Source organism: Typopeltis vanoorti, chromosome 6 (assembly GCF_054136105.1).
Source record: "Typopeltis vanoorti isolate ZY-2024b chromosome 6, IOZ_Tvanoo_1.0, whole genome shotgun sequence".
Lineage (NCBI taxonomy): Eukaryota > Metazoa > Arthropoda > Arachnida > Uropygi > Thelyphonidae > Typopeltis > Typopeltis vanoorti.
Genome location: NC_143554.1, coordinates 23,650,709 through 23,665,811, shown reverse-complemented (window position 1 = coordinate 23,665,811; position 15,103 = coordinate 23,650,709). Strand labels below are relative to the sequence as shown.

At 35.6% G+C, this 15,103-nt stretch overlaps 1 protein-coding gene across 2 annotated transcripts in view; it reads right to left on the bottom strand.

Moving 5' to 3' along the window:
* Positions 1-15,103, bottom strand: part of LOC150105338 (ATP-dependent translocase ABCB1-like) — a 417,983-nt gene that overhangs the window by 94,495 nt on the left and 308,385 nt on the right. For both annotated transcript variants that reach the window (XM_090394721.1, XM_090394720.1), the window contains exon 22: positions 7,511-7,651. In XM_090394721.1, the coding sequence (XP_090250847.1) occupies positions 7,511-7,651 (141 nt within the window). The remainder of the gene's footprint in view (positions 1-7,510; positions 7,652-15,103) is intronic.

Below are 15,103 nucleotides of genomic sequence, written 5' to 3'. Positions count from 1 at the left end.
GCCTATTTTCATTGTCTGTCTTGTTATTGCTGATTTTTATACCATATCTATTACAACAGGTATTCAATTTAGTCAGGAATCTTGCAGATTTGTACTGGATTTATTTAGAAATATAACATCACCTGCATAAAGTAAAGAGCTGTCATTAAGATCTCCAATTTTGATATCAGGTTTAATACCACTTTCCTTCATGTGTTCTATATAGATAACGAATAACAGAGAGGATAATGTACATCCTTGTCTGACACCAGATTTAACATTAAACCATCTTCCTGTACTTCCTTCAATTCTAACTGCTGATTTACAACTCAAATAAAGACTAAGTACTGCTGATATAATGCCCCATCGACACCATATAACTGTAGCATATTGAATAGCTTCTCTCTTGGCACCTTGTGTATGTTCCTTTTCCAGATCTACAAAACTTAAATACAGATCTTTGTTATATTGGCATGATTTCTCAACTATTTGTCAAAAGTGAAAATCTGATCCTGACAGCCTCTATTTTGCCTGAATTACAGCTTGCGCTTCACCAAGCTTCCTCTTCCACAATCCTTCTCAATTGTTTTTCCAGTACAGGGCAAGCTCTGGAATATTTGTTGCCCCACGAAATCCATTACTTGCCGCTCCAGCACCAACCTCAAATTAACTTTTGGAATTTTGAAAACCGTTATGTTCAACGTTAGTTTCATGACCATTAATTTTAAATATAGTACCATTAATAATAATGCACTGATAAAGTGATTAAAATACTGCATATTCATAAAATAAACCATCAATTTCCTCAATTAACAATTAAATGAAATGTAGTTATAATTTATTACTTATATATATGGAATGATCTTCACTTGTACAATGGTGAACTGTTGAGTTACACTTAACTAAAGAATGTACATGTTTTAGCACTATTTTCACATTATTTTATTTAGAATTTATATTGTTTTTAGTATCTACTGATTAAAAATACACTTTTCTTGCTTTTATATTTGCAAAATCAGAAATTAGGTCTGCACAGTCTAATTTCTGACCGATTTCATGTTCAATTGAAATCATGGCAAGTCCTTCCAATCTAGTTTTGGCCATTGTTGAGCGTAAGTATGTTTTAATAAGATTCAGTTTTGAGAAACTACGCTCACCACTTGCAACCGTCACAGGCAATGTCAGTAATATTCTTAGGGCGACAGTGACATTCGGAACACAGTTATTTTCAACAATAAAATGAAGAATTGGTGGCATATTTTCTGGTACTAATTGGGACACTACTTTCAGTTCATCACATAGCTCAATTGTATCGATGTCTCTATTTTCTTCATGTGTTAAAACGGCTTCTAGGTTTTTACAATTGTCTAAGAGCTCATTTGTCGTCTCAGATTTTAATTAAGAAATGTTATATAAAAATGAAAAATGTGAACTGTGATGTTCCAATTGCTTGAACCTTTCTTCAATAGAATTAGTTGCAACATCAATAATAAAAAAGAAAAACTCAACTTTGAATTTTGTTTTGAGATCTAAAATAGATTCATCTCTTGCTTTATAATCATGTTGCTTTTTCTTCTGATGCAATCTGTACTTTCGAATGTTGGTTTAAAATCAGCATCAGCTTCGACTTTCTCAGCTAATGTTGTAGCATCGACAAGAAAATTTTGAAATGATTTATCATTTCTGAGATTCTTAAGACTTTTGAGAACATTACCCAATGTTGTTATGGCACTAGACAATTCCATCTTTATGCTTTGCAACAGTTTACTTGCAACATTAATTTCATTTAAAACATAGTGCTATATAACCAGACAACATAAAAATTTAAAGTCTCTAAGTTTTAGAGCAAGGGTTTCGGCTTCGTGTCTCGCCATTTTGTCTACTGACTCATCATCAGCAATTTTTATCAGTGCATAATAAAACTCCTCAATATAGTATCTTAAAGGACGAATAGTATCGATTCTAGATTCCCAGTGAGTTGTACTTAATGGCTTGGGCGTTAGGGTTGTAATATGTGTCTTAAGGATTCCCCAATGCAGCGTTGACGCTGAGAAAAACACATACAATTTCTGAACTGTTTCAAAAAATGAAATCCCTTCTCTAGATGACATTGCGGCATCATTGACCACCAAGCTGAGAGAATGAGAACAGCAAGGGATATAAAAAGCTCTTGGGTTCAAGTCCCTAATGCATCGTTGAACTCCTGAATGCTTTCCTTTCATGTTCAATCCATTGTCATAACCCTGGCCACGCATGTTTGCGATTGGAATATTCATGTCTGATAATTTTCTTATGATACATTCAGTTAACGCTGAGCATGTAGTGGCTTCTACAGGAATGAAACCGAGAAAATGCTCATGAATGTTGATATTAGTTGGTTCCATATCAAATCTTACAATTAATGTTAATTGTTCAATGTGGCTTATATCGGGAGTACAATCTGCAACTATGCTGTAATATTTAGCTTTTCTCAACCATAGAAATTATTTGTTTTTTTATGGTTTCAGAGAGGAGAGCAATCAATTCATTTTGAATATTTTTTCCCAAGATAATGTTGGGCCGAACCACAAGCTACTCTCATTAAATGTTCAGACATAGCACTGTCAAATCTGGCAATCAGTTCAACAAGCTGTAAAAAATTTCCATTGTTAGTCATATAAATTATCAGATGTTCCACGAAATGGTAAGCATTGTTGGCCCAAGAACTGGACAACAGCAATTACGGGTTCTATTATGCTCCTCCAGTGCTGAATTTTTGAATTTAATAACTTTTGTTGCATTGAATCAATTGTCTGTTCTAATTTAAGCCTGGACAATAATTCAATCCACTTTTTATGGGACTCCAGATGGTTTTTAGATTCCTCGTGCTCATTAAGATACACATACAAATGACCCCAATCATTATACCCATCAGTATTGAATGACATATTACAGGAAAACAACTTACAGCAGAAACAAAATACAGAATCTTTTTTCTTTTGAATACACTAACCATGATCGATTAATATGTTATCCATTGCTTAGTTCCCTGGTGTAAAAATTTAATGAAAATATCCTACCATTAGAGATGCATGGAAAAATGAAATCACTGTTTGGTTTCTCTAGTGGGCCCTTTTTTTTATGATTTCCAGTCTTTCGGCATCGCTTAAAGAAGGATTCCAGATCTAGCTAGATCAGTGTACCTATCAAGTTCATCACTTAAATCTCTAGATTCGGAAATTGTCATATCGGTCTCATTTTCAAGATTCCTTGCAATGTCTATGTTACTGGGATCCGATTAGAAGTACTTACCATGAGCTCAGAATCATTGGTTTCGGTACATTTACTTATTTCCTCCTGCCCTACATCAGCTGATTCAATTTTTAGATATTTAAGTAAAGTCCCGCTATGTTTTTGAATATCACGTTCTTTATCCAGTTTCCGTTTGTGATATTCTGCACCTGAGAGTTTTTTCTTTTATCAGACATTGTAATCTATTTGAATATTAAAATTGTTTTAAACCCTACAATAAAATATTATTATTAGTATGGTATTATTTAGTAATTAATGGAGGTTGAAACACTGTACTAAATACTAATTTACATAAAACTCTAAAAAAAACTAATCACTGTAACAGTCACTAACACTGAGCAAAATCAACTTTCCTTAATACATGCTCACAAACAACTGAAACGTTCTGTAGATTACAGTATCGACGGCCGTTACTCAAAGAGAAGGACTCTAGTGGAAATTTCAATTACTTCATATATGACTCATTTTCTAGTACATGTGTCTTGCCTTAGGCAGTAATTCATATTATTATTATTATTATTATTATTATTACCACCCCCAAGACCTTATGGAGTCAAAGACTCATCTGAGAGGTCCTTTTATCACACACACAGCTCATCACACCGTGTTTTAAACACATTCAAACTCCTTGCAGACACCACATTCTCAGGCAAGGCATTCCAATCATTCACAACTCTGCATGAAAAAAACCTGCCTCTCACTCCCCTACTCACATCCTCTTTATATAGTTTCCAGAGATGACCTCTGGTTCTCCTCTGATCTCCCACTATTCTCTGTAAAACTTCTCCAGCATTGATCCTATAACAACTCCTTACCAACTTGTATCATATCTCCCCTTCTCCCTCCTGTCCACCAGACTCTGCAAATTACAACTTCTCAATCTTTCCTCATATTCAACATTCCAGAGGTCAGAAACTACCTTAGTCAGTCTCCTTATATAATCAGATTAAGTTCCAAGTTCCCATGTTTAGTTCACATGGTATGCATACACAATACTAAGAATTAGCATGATTAATACAACTAACAACTACAAGTTTTTACAAATATATTACAATATATTATACAAAATAGTGGCACACAACAGTAGGTAATATTTTAACATTTATTCTGATGAACAAAATTGGCCTTGGGAATGGCAGATTATGTTAAACTCTGAATGAGATACTATTATATTATAATTCTTCTCATTCAGAATTTAACACCAGCTAACAGTGGGAAATTCAATTCATAATAAGTTAACAAGCACAAGATGGAAATATAATATCACATAATGAACTTTTAAATGCAGTTTTATTGCAGATTCCATTGTTGCGTATGCAAGGAACAGAGAGGAGAGGCGAGAGGGAAAGGGAAAGTAAGTAAGTGAAGAATGACTCACAAAGCTTCGATTACCGAAGAGCATTACGTGAGTATCATTGGTCGACGGATTGTCGGAAATAGAAACAGCATCATGGACATAATAAGTCATTAGTCAACTTATTATAAAAACTGCAATCTTATGCGGTATAATAATAATTATTATTATTTATTCCACATCTTCATTTTATTCACTTTCATTTTGGTCGCCAAAAAATTGCCACCCCGTGCAAATGCACACGTTGTACCATTGGTAGAGCCGGCCCTGTTCAAGTATACTTGCATAAATTTCACCAGGAACACTCAGTAGGGAAATACTGCTGTAATTTTCACATTAAGTTTTATTTCCCTTTTTATATATGGGTACTATGAGAGCTCTACTACAATCATCTGGAATTTGTCCCTCTGTCTAGGCCTTCTGATGACTTTTTCTACTTCAAGTATGGATGTGTGTATTCCTGATTGCATGCTTGTTGAGGGTTTTTTACCACTATGCTGTTACTGATTGTTTCATGTAGCAATTTTTCAAAGTAATTACTTCATACATCAAAGATATCTTTTTCTCCAGTTTTCATGTCTAATTCATTTTACAGCATTCTTGCCTCCATTTCTGAGCTTTTTCAACAACTTCAAGAATATCTTGCCACCTGCTTGATATTTATTTTCTATGTTCTTATCAAAGTCTTCCCATGACTTTTGTTTAGCTACTTTTACACAATGTTTAGCTTTCTTAAATTTGTCTCTGTATTCTCTAAGAGCACAAGCTGACTTATTTGCCAAGAACCTTTGATATGCTTTCCTATTTTCCTTCATTGTCTCTTTAACTTCCTGTGTTCCCCCATGGAGTTCTGATTTTTCTATCCCTGCAGACAACTTCACCACATGCCTCTCTGCTGAATCAATCGATGTTTTCTTCAGGATTTGCCACCGAACCTGCAAGGTTTGGTTCCTGTTCTCAAACTCTTTCATTTTTTCTTGAATAATGTTTTTGTATTCTAAGAGAATACAAAAACATTATTCAAGAAAATGAATAATGAGAACTGCTCAACTTTTATTCACTTTAAAACTTTCTTACGTGTTCTTCTTTTCAATATGAAATTCAATTTTATTCTGCTCAAGACTAAACAGTGATCATTTCCAATTTTAAATCCTATGTACACTCTAGTGCCCTGCACCGGTGAGAAAACATCACTATCAACAATAACATAGTGAATGAGACTTTTCTTATTCCTTGCCTCTTCTCTCCATTTGAATTTGTGCACATTTTTATTCTGGAACGTTGTGTTGGTAATATCCAGTCCATGTCCTGAGCAGAAATCCAACAGGCATTTGTCATTATTATTGGCTTTGCTCTTTTCTCCAAATTTTCCCAAAATATTTTTGTATGTCTCACAATCATTTCCTACTCTGCTATTTAGATCCCCAACAAGGACCAACTTTTCCTTTTTCATTGTGTCAGTTGCTTTTTCTAAAGCATCAAAAAATTCCTCCACTTCTACCTTAGTAGAACCTTCTGTGGGACCATAGGCACAAATAAGTCTCATTGTCCAGTTCCCCATTCTCATATTTGCCCACATTACTCTACTTGAGACTGACTGCCATTCAAGAAGATTAGCCTCATATTTTGTGTTGAATATTATAGCTACTCCTTCTTTTCCTTGATTATCATTGCATGAATATAACATTTTGTATTTATTGCTCAGAAAGATCTCACCAGTTTTTGTCTTTTTTGTTTCAGTCACCCCTTTTATTTCAATCTGCTACTTATCCAAATTCCTCAGCTAGCTCCATTTGTTTGCTATTCAGGCTTCTTATGTTAATAGTACTGATTTCGAACTTTGGTGATGTTGAGTTAGGGTGTGTTTGTGTGTTTGTCCCAGTAGCTGACTTTTCGCTGTTCACCCCGGTTCTCTGGCAACTGGTTAACCACACAACTTCCCAGCCAGCATGAAATTCTGTCATATTGTACCATTACTTTATATTGTGGCTTACACCAATAAGAATATAATTTGGTTGGCTAAATCCCAAATTGCCAGCCCATCCTCATTCATTTCGTATCAAGGTAGATACCTAACAGGGTGCATCATGAGAAAGTGAGGATTGGACATTAGATCAGAAGCCCTGGTCGATTCTCCACATTCCTTAAAAGGCTACGTGGAGGTCTCCTCCTAGTTATACAGCTTTGATCCTTAAGTACCCCATGAAGGATCATGTGAATGTCAAAAAGCATACTGATAAGTAGGAATAAAGGAGTTAGTAATTTTATAAAGAAGAATAAGATAAAAATGTACTAGGTCTACTGTGCTGAGTATTTTTTTCTTTTTTAGGAAATCCCTAGAGGGAGGGGAGGGAGAATGAATCTATAAGTGGATGACCAAGATGGCGTTAGGTTCAGCAGAATGCTTCCTGAGGACAGAATGATGGTTTGTTGGTTAATAGATGGAAGAAGAGGATATGACAGGAACATATCATTTACTAAAGTGGTTTTGTAGAATAATAAAGAATAACTTTTTCAGTATGACAGGAGGGGAGAGAACTAGGTATCACCTACCTGTTCTTTCGCCTAAGTTAAAGTGTGGTTATTATTATGTGACACCTCCAGGGAATCCAAGGACTCATCAAGGGAGGGCATCAATGCCTTCTACTGCCTGTCACCAACACTAGTATTTTCACAGACAATCATAAACATCTATGGCCACAGTGGGATTTGAACCCACATCGTCTTGGCTGGAGAGCGGATATGCTAACCACTTGGCCAACCAGGCCATCATATTGAAAAAATTATCAGAGATATGAGGACTAGAGTTAGAAGGTAAAGACGGATAAACTATAATATGAATAGAATCTTAAAGAAATATACAAAATAACATGAAATAGAACTCACCTATATACATTTACAGCTTCCATTTCTCCAATAGTAATTAGATATGCTCCCAGTCTGAATGCTGCAGCATATGTAAAAAACATAATACCCTGAGAAAATGCAAAGGCTAAGGCATAGACCCATGCATGCTTCTTATTTTCACTAAGAATAAAAATGGCCATATTAGATATTGTAAGGAAAAATATGTACAAATATTTAATATTAATTCAAGATGCATTCACTGTAATCTTACAGTTCCCCCAAAGATATCATCTGATATGAACTTTATGGAAATCCCTACAAAAATATATACACTGATTTATTATCATAACCATTATTATAAGGTGCATTTCTAACAATGCACCTTATAATAATGGTTATGATAAGAAACCACTATTAAGTAATAAAGCCTAGTAAGAAACCACTATCATACTGCATATTATAGGGGAAAGTTCCATGTTATATCATTCTTAGCCTGCTCATGGTGATAAATGTATATATGTATGATAGGTTTACAACCTTTCATGGGTGGAATTAATGTAAAAAAAAGATACAAAACAAGAAAGTGATGCATAGGTGTTGAAAGTGTCTTCATCTCGAAGACTGAGATACAACTTAAGCTGTGAGGATGATAAAAAGGTGAAGAAGAGTTTTAAAAAAATCTAGTGCTTTAAAGATTTAAGATTTTAAAAAAATCTTATGGACATTCATGGTGCAGAGATAAACAAGATCAGTCACAATGGAAGAAGTAGGAGATGTATTTCTCCAGTTGTGGACTTAAGAAAGCTGTTGATAATATCACACCTTCCAATGGAGGGTATGATGAAAATAATTACATTATTATAAACTCAAGTAGGCATATAAGCTTCTCAGGAGCAGGCTCTCACAAATATTAATGATTTATGCAGGATTCAAACCCACAGTAACCTGATATCAAAATCAGATATTATACTCTATCATTTGCCCTATGCAGAAGATGTACTCTTAAATAAATCCTGTACAAGTCTGCAGGATTCCTTGTCTAAACTGAATATCTGCTGTAACAAATTTAGAATAAATATCAGCAATAAAAAAGACAGACACTCTAAAAACATTATTTGCATGCCGAATGGTAAACCTATAGAATGAGTAAAACAGTTCAGTTCTATTCAAGGAGAATTTGTAGTCAAGATTGCGAATTAAACATGGATATGGACAATAGAATAAACAAAGATGGTAAACAAGACAGTGCTAAAACCAATTTTATCATTCTGAGAGTAGGTTAGAAATAAAATAGTTTATCAATAACTGGAGATCACAGATATTAGAGTTCTGAGAAAAATGAAGGGAATGAACAGATGACATCAGTGGAAAATCATATTCAAAATGAAGATATTAGGAAGAAATATGATACTGCCAGCATTCAAGGATGTTTGAGCAGAATTAATATAAGATAGTATAGTGATAAAGAGAATGGGAAGAGAAAGGTTTGCAAAACAAGTATTTCATTCCAAGGTGACAGCAAAAAAAAAGTCTCAGATGAAGACCATGGTTTAGATAAATTTATGCAGTTAGTAGTACCTTACAAAACTGAAAGGTAAGATGTGAACACTCTGGAGATGTTATAAATAACAGATTATCAGAAAATTGTTGATAAGAAGTCAGTAATAATGTAAACTTAATTGTGTATTTATTATATCCTGAACATATCAAGAAATTATGAACTACTTTCTTTTTAATAATAACAATAAAACAGCAGTAGAATCTTAACAAATACATGATTTGTAAGAAAATGTTTTCATTAGTAGACTATGGGAACTGCATTCAGAGTGCACACTGAGTGGCAGGTCAGAAAGAGAAATTAATTTCAATAATCTGTTTCTTATTGATGATTCATTCTTGAAAACCTAGTTCAATAATAACTTCACCCATTTGCATTATTTTTATATAATTTTCACAAATATCTGTGTCACATTTTGCAATCCTGCTATATTAGGCCTAAATTATATTAAGCTATGTGACAGTCTACTCTAAAGCAGCAATATTGGTGCTATATAATGGCCTTGTATGGCGACTCGATTATTAAGGTATGTTTTCCAGGCAGTACAATAGTAGATTGATTGAGGCATTGGATACGAGGAGGGAGCGAGCAAAGGATTTGATGATTTAATAGGTATGAATGACTTGACAGAGGACAAAGAGTAAGTCAGAATGGATATCAGGAGGCTGCTTAGATGGATAAAAGAGAATAGTGTGACAGGAAGGGTAGTAAGGGTGTTGCCTAGGTATGACTGTTGTGAGATGAGGCAGAGAGCAAGGATTATGAATGATATGTTGGCTAAAATGTATGAGGAGAGGGGGGGGGTACAGTTTGTTAATGTGTGGAATGAGTTTGAAGGACGAAGTGAACTGTATGGAGCGATACTGCATTTGAGCGGTTATGGTGTGAGTCGCTTGGAGAGACTACTGGTGGAAGGAAGAGAAGTGAGTACAGAGAATGAATCAGATCAAGTGGGAAGTGATGTGGAAGAGCAGGAGAGTGAGACAGGAGAGATTGAAGAGGTGGTTATGAATGAGGAAGTGAGTGGCATGAGTATGGAAAATGAGAGAATGGGTATGCAAGAGGAACAGGGAAATGGGGAGGTTCAGGGTGGACAAGGGTACACAGTGTGAGAAAGGTGGATGCTCCAAGAGGATGTGAGAGCATGTGTAGACATGTAAGGAATGGGATGACCTGGGATCAAGAGGAAACAGTAGGAATTGAAGAGGGTGCTAAAATGAATAAGCAGAAAGGGAAATGGTCTCAGTCGAGCATGGAGAGAGATCACATTGAATGAGTGGTATCAGTGGAACTAGCTGTAGATCAGGAATGAGTTGTTGTGTTTGTATACAAATGGAGGTGACTAGTGGTGACTATACAAAGGCAGGTGACCAGTGGTGTACCACAGGACTCAATACATTAATTGTTGTTTTATTTATGCATCTGTGATATAGAAAATAATCTGATGGGAAATATTCAGTTGTTTGCTGATGATGAAAACTGGGAAGAATTATGGTAAATGAAGGTAATGCAGACATCCTGCAGGATGACTTCATTAGGCCAACAAAAGAACAGGAGTAGGCTGTAGAAGAATCTAGCAGAGACCTGAATGGTTTCCAAATCAGCTGCAAAGAAACAACTAATGAAAATATACTGAAATGTCCATGTATGCAAAGACCAACAATCAGGAAAGAATACCATTGGTCATAATGTGAGACAAGGTACAGTGGACCACATCAGCCTCAAGTCTAAAATTCCATAAAATGGAGATCAGCAGTGCTAAGCACATCAATGAAGACATCCACAGTTGTTGACCAACTACCACACAATTATGAAATTCATGAATGAAAAAAGAGTCCCATACAACACGTTGCCCTGAAAAACAGGAAAAACAATAAAATGAAGGTGGTGCTACATGGTACCACTGGCCAACATCAGTAAAGAGCAGTGCGAGATCTTTGACCTCACAACTGTCTGCAATTTGATCATCAAGCCCAAATCTCTATTCATACCACGTTTGGTACGAATAGAGATTTGATGTAAACACAGGTGTCTTTCCATTTATAGTATGACATGGTATGAATGTAAATTTAAGGAGGCCTGTGAAATTCTTATCATCCACCCTAATCTTAACAATAATGATGGTCTAAAAATCCCAAGAATATGGAAGGCACATAATATTCAACCCACATAACCTTTTCACATATACTTTGGACATATTTCACATATATACTTTCACATGTATTGGACATATACTTCAGCATGCATGGCCTTATGAAAAGAATAACTGAAGGTAAAATAGAGGAGAAAAGAAGAAGGGGCAGGCCAAGGAAAAGCTTTGTTGACCGAGTCAAAGAAAGCACAGGTTTGAGAAGTTATCAGGAGATTAAGAAGAAAGCCAATGACAGAGAGAAATGGAGGAAATTGCTGCTGAGCTACCAGTCCCAGGACTGATGCAACTAATGATGATAACCTTTTCGTTTAAGAGTTAACTATAAATAGGACTGTAAGTAATCCAGGATCTTAAATCTAATATAACAACTCTCATGTTAAATCAAGACACCACTTTTGCTGTAATAGATATATCTATATGAATTTGTTCTCTGATGTTATAAATAATATAGAGGTCAGGCCCAGTAGAATAATGATTGATCAAATCATTGTCACTTTGGCATACTGTTTAAAATGTAATATAGCTTGTATACTTCGGATGATGACCTTAATATGAAGGTCGAAATGGCAGGAAATTAAAGTAATTAATTTTAACATGGTTGTAGTCTCCATAATTTGAAATGAATGCTGATCACCATGTAACACTAAAGGAAATTATAGAAGACCTCATTCTATTCAGATCATTTTCTGGAATGCCAACGGCCTAGTAAACAAAATGCACAAAGTTCAAGAATTCATGACGTGCCATGACACCAACCTAATCCTGGTAAAAGAAATGCATCTCTGCTCTACCAAAAATTCAAGGCTCAGCCTAACATGGATATCTTTATCTCAAACACAACATTAAGCACAATGAAACTGAAAAACCCTCAACTGCTAACACTGAGACTACAGGAGTGGAAATTGACTCCATGTATAACTCCACCAGCAAACAGCTATTTGAAACCACTTAGTGGAGATACTAGAACCGAGCAGTGCTAGTAACAGCCGACTTAAACGTCAAGCACCCATCCTAAAATAGTAGGGCCCCTAATAGGAATGGTAAAATCCCTAATGATTTTGTGGCCACAAGGGAATATCATGCGGTTGTGGGATTTCTAGAACCCACACGCTATAGTACGACAAGATATCCTGATGTTTTAGACATCATCATATTCCAAGACGTTTATCACCAATATAGGCTGAATGAAACTTCAGTTCTGACCACAGCCCAATACTGCTTCACTTAGGCTTAGAATAGAAAATACTCCTCACCGTCTATCAGTAATCAACTGGGGAAAGTTATCTAACACATTCTTCAAGTTCATAGACCTAATCCTGAATCCTATAAAATTTAATTATGATTAACACTTCGATACAACCTGGAAAAACAAATAACACTCCAAACTGCTACCTCCACAATACCATGCTGAAACACCAACTGCCTTCCAGAATAGAGTCAGGTGCCAGTATCACTGTCTCTACACCCACTACACTTCCAGGCAAAACATTCCAACCACCCACAACTCTCCATGCAAAAAACATATTCTTCAACCTCTTGCTAACACCCTCCTTATACAGCTTCGGAGATTGCCTCTTGTTCTCCTTCTGTCTCCACCCATTCTATGAAAAATTTGATGCACATTAATCCGATAATAACCCCTTACCAACTTACTGTATGCCCAGGTACGAGACTCTTCGACACTTCTCTACATGTCAGAAGGAGAATCCATTTCGATAATAGGGTAATCAATCTGTCTTGTGGAATGAGTTGTGTATTATTACAAATTAATGGAAAATTATCTTTTCTTTTATGAACATTGTAGTTTTTAAAGTGGTAACTATTTTGCTTGTATAACAGTTGGAAAATTTTACGTATAAAGCACGTGCTTTTGCATGTTGGTGACCAATTCGTACATCAGCTTATTTATTTTTTCCACTTCGACATGGATTGACTCCTCTTGGCAAGTTGCCAGACTAGGATCTCAGATCTGTGGTCGGACAGTATATGTCTTGATCATGTGTCCCCCTTGTCCTTCTATCTACTAGACTCTGCAATTTGCATTTCCTCAATTGGTCTTCATACTCAATTCCAGGGACCAGAAACCACATCAGTCAATCTTCTCTGAACCAAAGCAAGGTGACCAAATCTGTGCACAGTAATACATATGCAGTCTGGTCAAAGCCTTATACCAGCATTTCCCAAACTTTTGCTATGATGGAACACTTCACAAATCCTGAAATTTTCAAGGAATATCTTGGTTATTTTGTAATGTTTAATTAATAATTAATTGTTAATTTAGCTAATTTTTTATTATTAATTAGTAAAACATCATTAAATCAATTTGTGCTGATTTTCATTGACATATCCCATTCTGATCACCAAAAATGTATAATATTATTATAAGTACAAGTACTTACGAGTGAATGCAGACTTTTCTCCTTTGTGCTGGTAGTTTACCCCTCCTTCTGTACAGCCTGGAAATTGCTTTTGTAGGCTGGTGGTGGATGACTCACTATCTGTTGCGTCACAAACACCTTCGATAAGAGATTTCTTAATACCGAAATTAAACAAAGTCCCTTGTCTCTTATTCATATTAAAATTTAAATCTGCAGGCCTATCACTTTTAAAAAATCATGGCACTACGGTTTTGAAACTTTCACCCTACAATACGAACTTGTGAAGAAAGTATTCAGTATTACTGCATTTGAGAACCGGATATAGACTACCTTGATCTTAAATTTTAGTGGAAAAATTTTCTTTATACTTCCTTGTTGATTATTCACTAACAGTTGCAACACGATGTTATTTCTTTCAGTTTTGAGAACAGAGGATACGCTGCCCGTTGTTGTAATCGGCTTGCAGGCAATTTTTATGATCAGTCATAAACAGAGGTATTCTCTTTACCGATTGTTGAAAGATTTCAATGTGTGAAAATTAACGATAATTCATGAATATTTCCATGTTTAAAAATATGCTGCTTGGTTATTGACATTTGCTACACAGATGTCATTTCCTTCAGTTTTGAGAACAGAGGATATGCCACCCATTGTAATAATCCACTTGCAGGCAATTTTTATGACCTGTCAAGAACAGCAGTATTCCCTTTCCCAAATGTTGAAAGGTTTTGAAGTGTGAAAATTAATGATACACAGATGTTATTAGGTGTTCTGGGCCTGAGCTTTTCAACATATTCACGAATATTATTCTCCTCAGAATATTTCCACTATAAAATATTTATTCATGAAAAATGCTTAGAAAACTCAAATGACAAATTCCAGGAGAATTTCTTGCAGAATACGTCACCTTCTTCAAAACACTAGTGTTCCGTGGAGCAAAGTTTGGGGAAACCCTGCCTTATACAATGGAATCATCAAATCCTTACTCCTACACGTCAGACAGGGTTTTTCTGCATCACTGCCATAATGTGTTGTGATGTCCTCACACTTTTACCAAAATGTCCCCAAACTTTCAAGTGATCATCCACCACCACTACCATCTCCTCTACCTTCTCTAAAATATCTCCACAAATCATACTCTGGACCCCCTGTTTGCTTCTCAAACTTTAAAACCTTTGCTATGCTGCACTGGTAGTCCCATTTATTTGCCAATTCAGAAAATTTATTCATTCCACATGCAAAACTACCACACCTACTCATCACAGTTCTTCATGCAAAGTTGCAATCTTCACAAAGATTGCAACTTTGCATGATTTGCAATCTGCAATGGTCCCAAAGAGACCATTGGGAGGAACACCACTAGTGACTTTACCCTTCTGTGACACCGATCCCCCCCATACACAATTTGGTAATACCTGTCAGACAACCAATCTCCAATCCAATACACTAAACTATCCAACCCCACTGCTCCAATTTAATTACTAGCTTATTATGTGGTAATCTATCAAAGGCTTGTGCAAAATCTAAATATACTACTATTTATA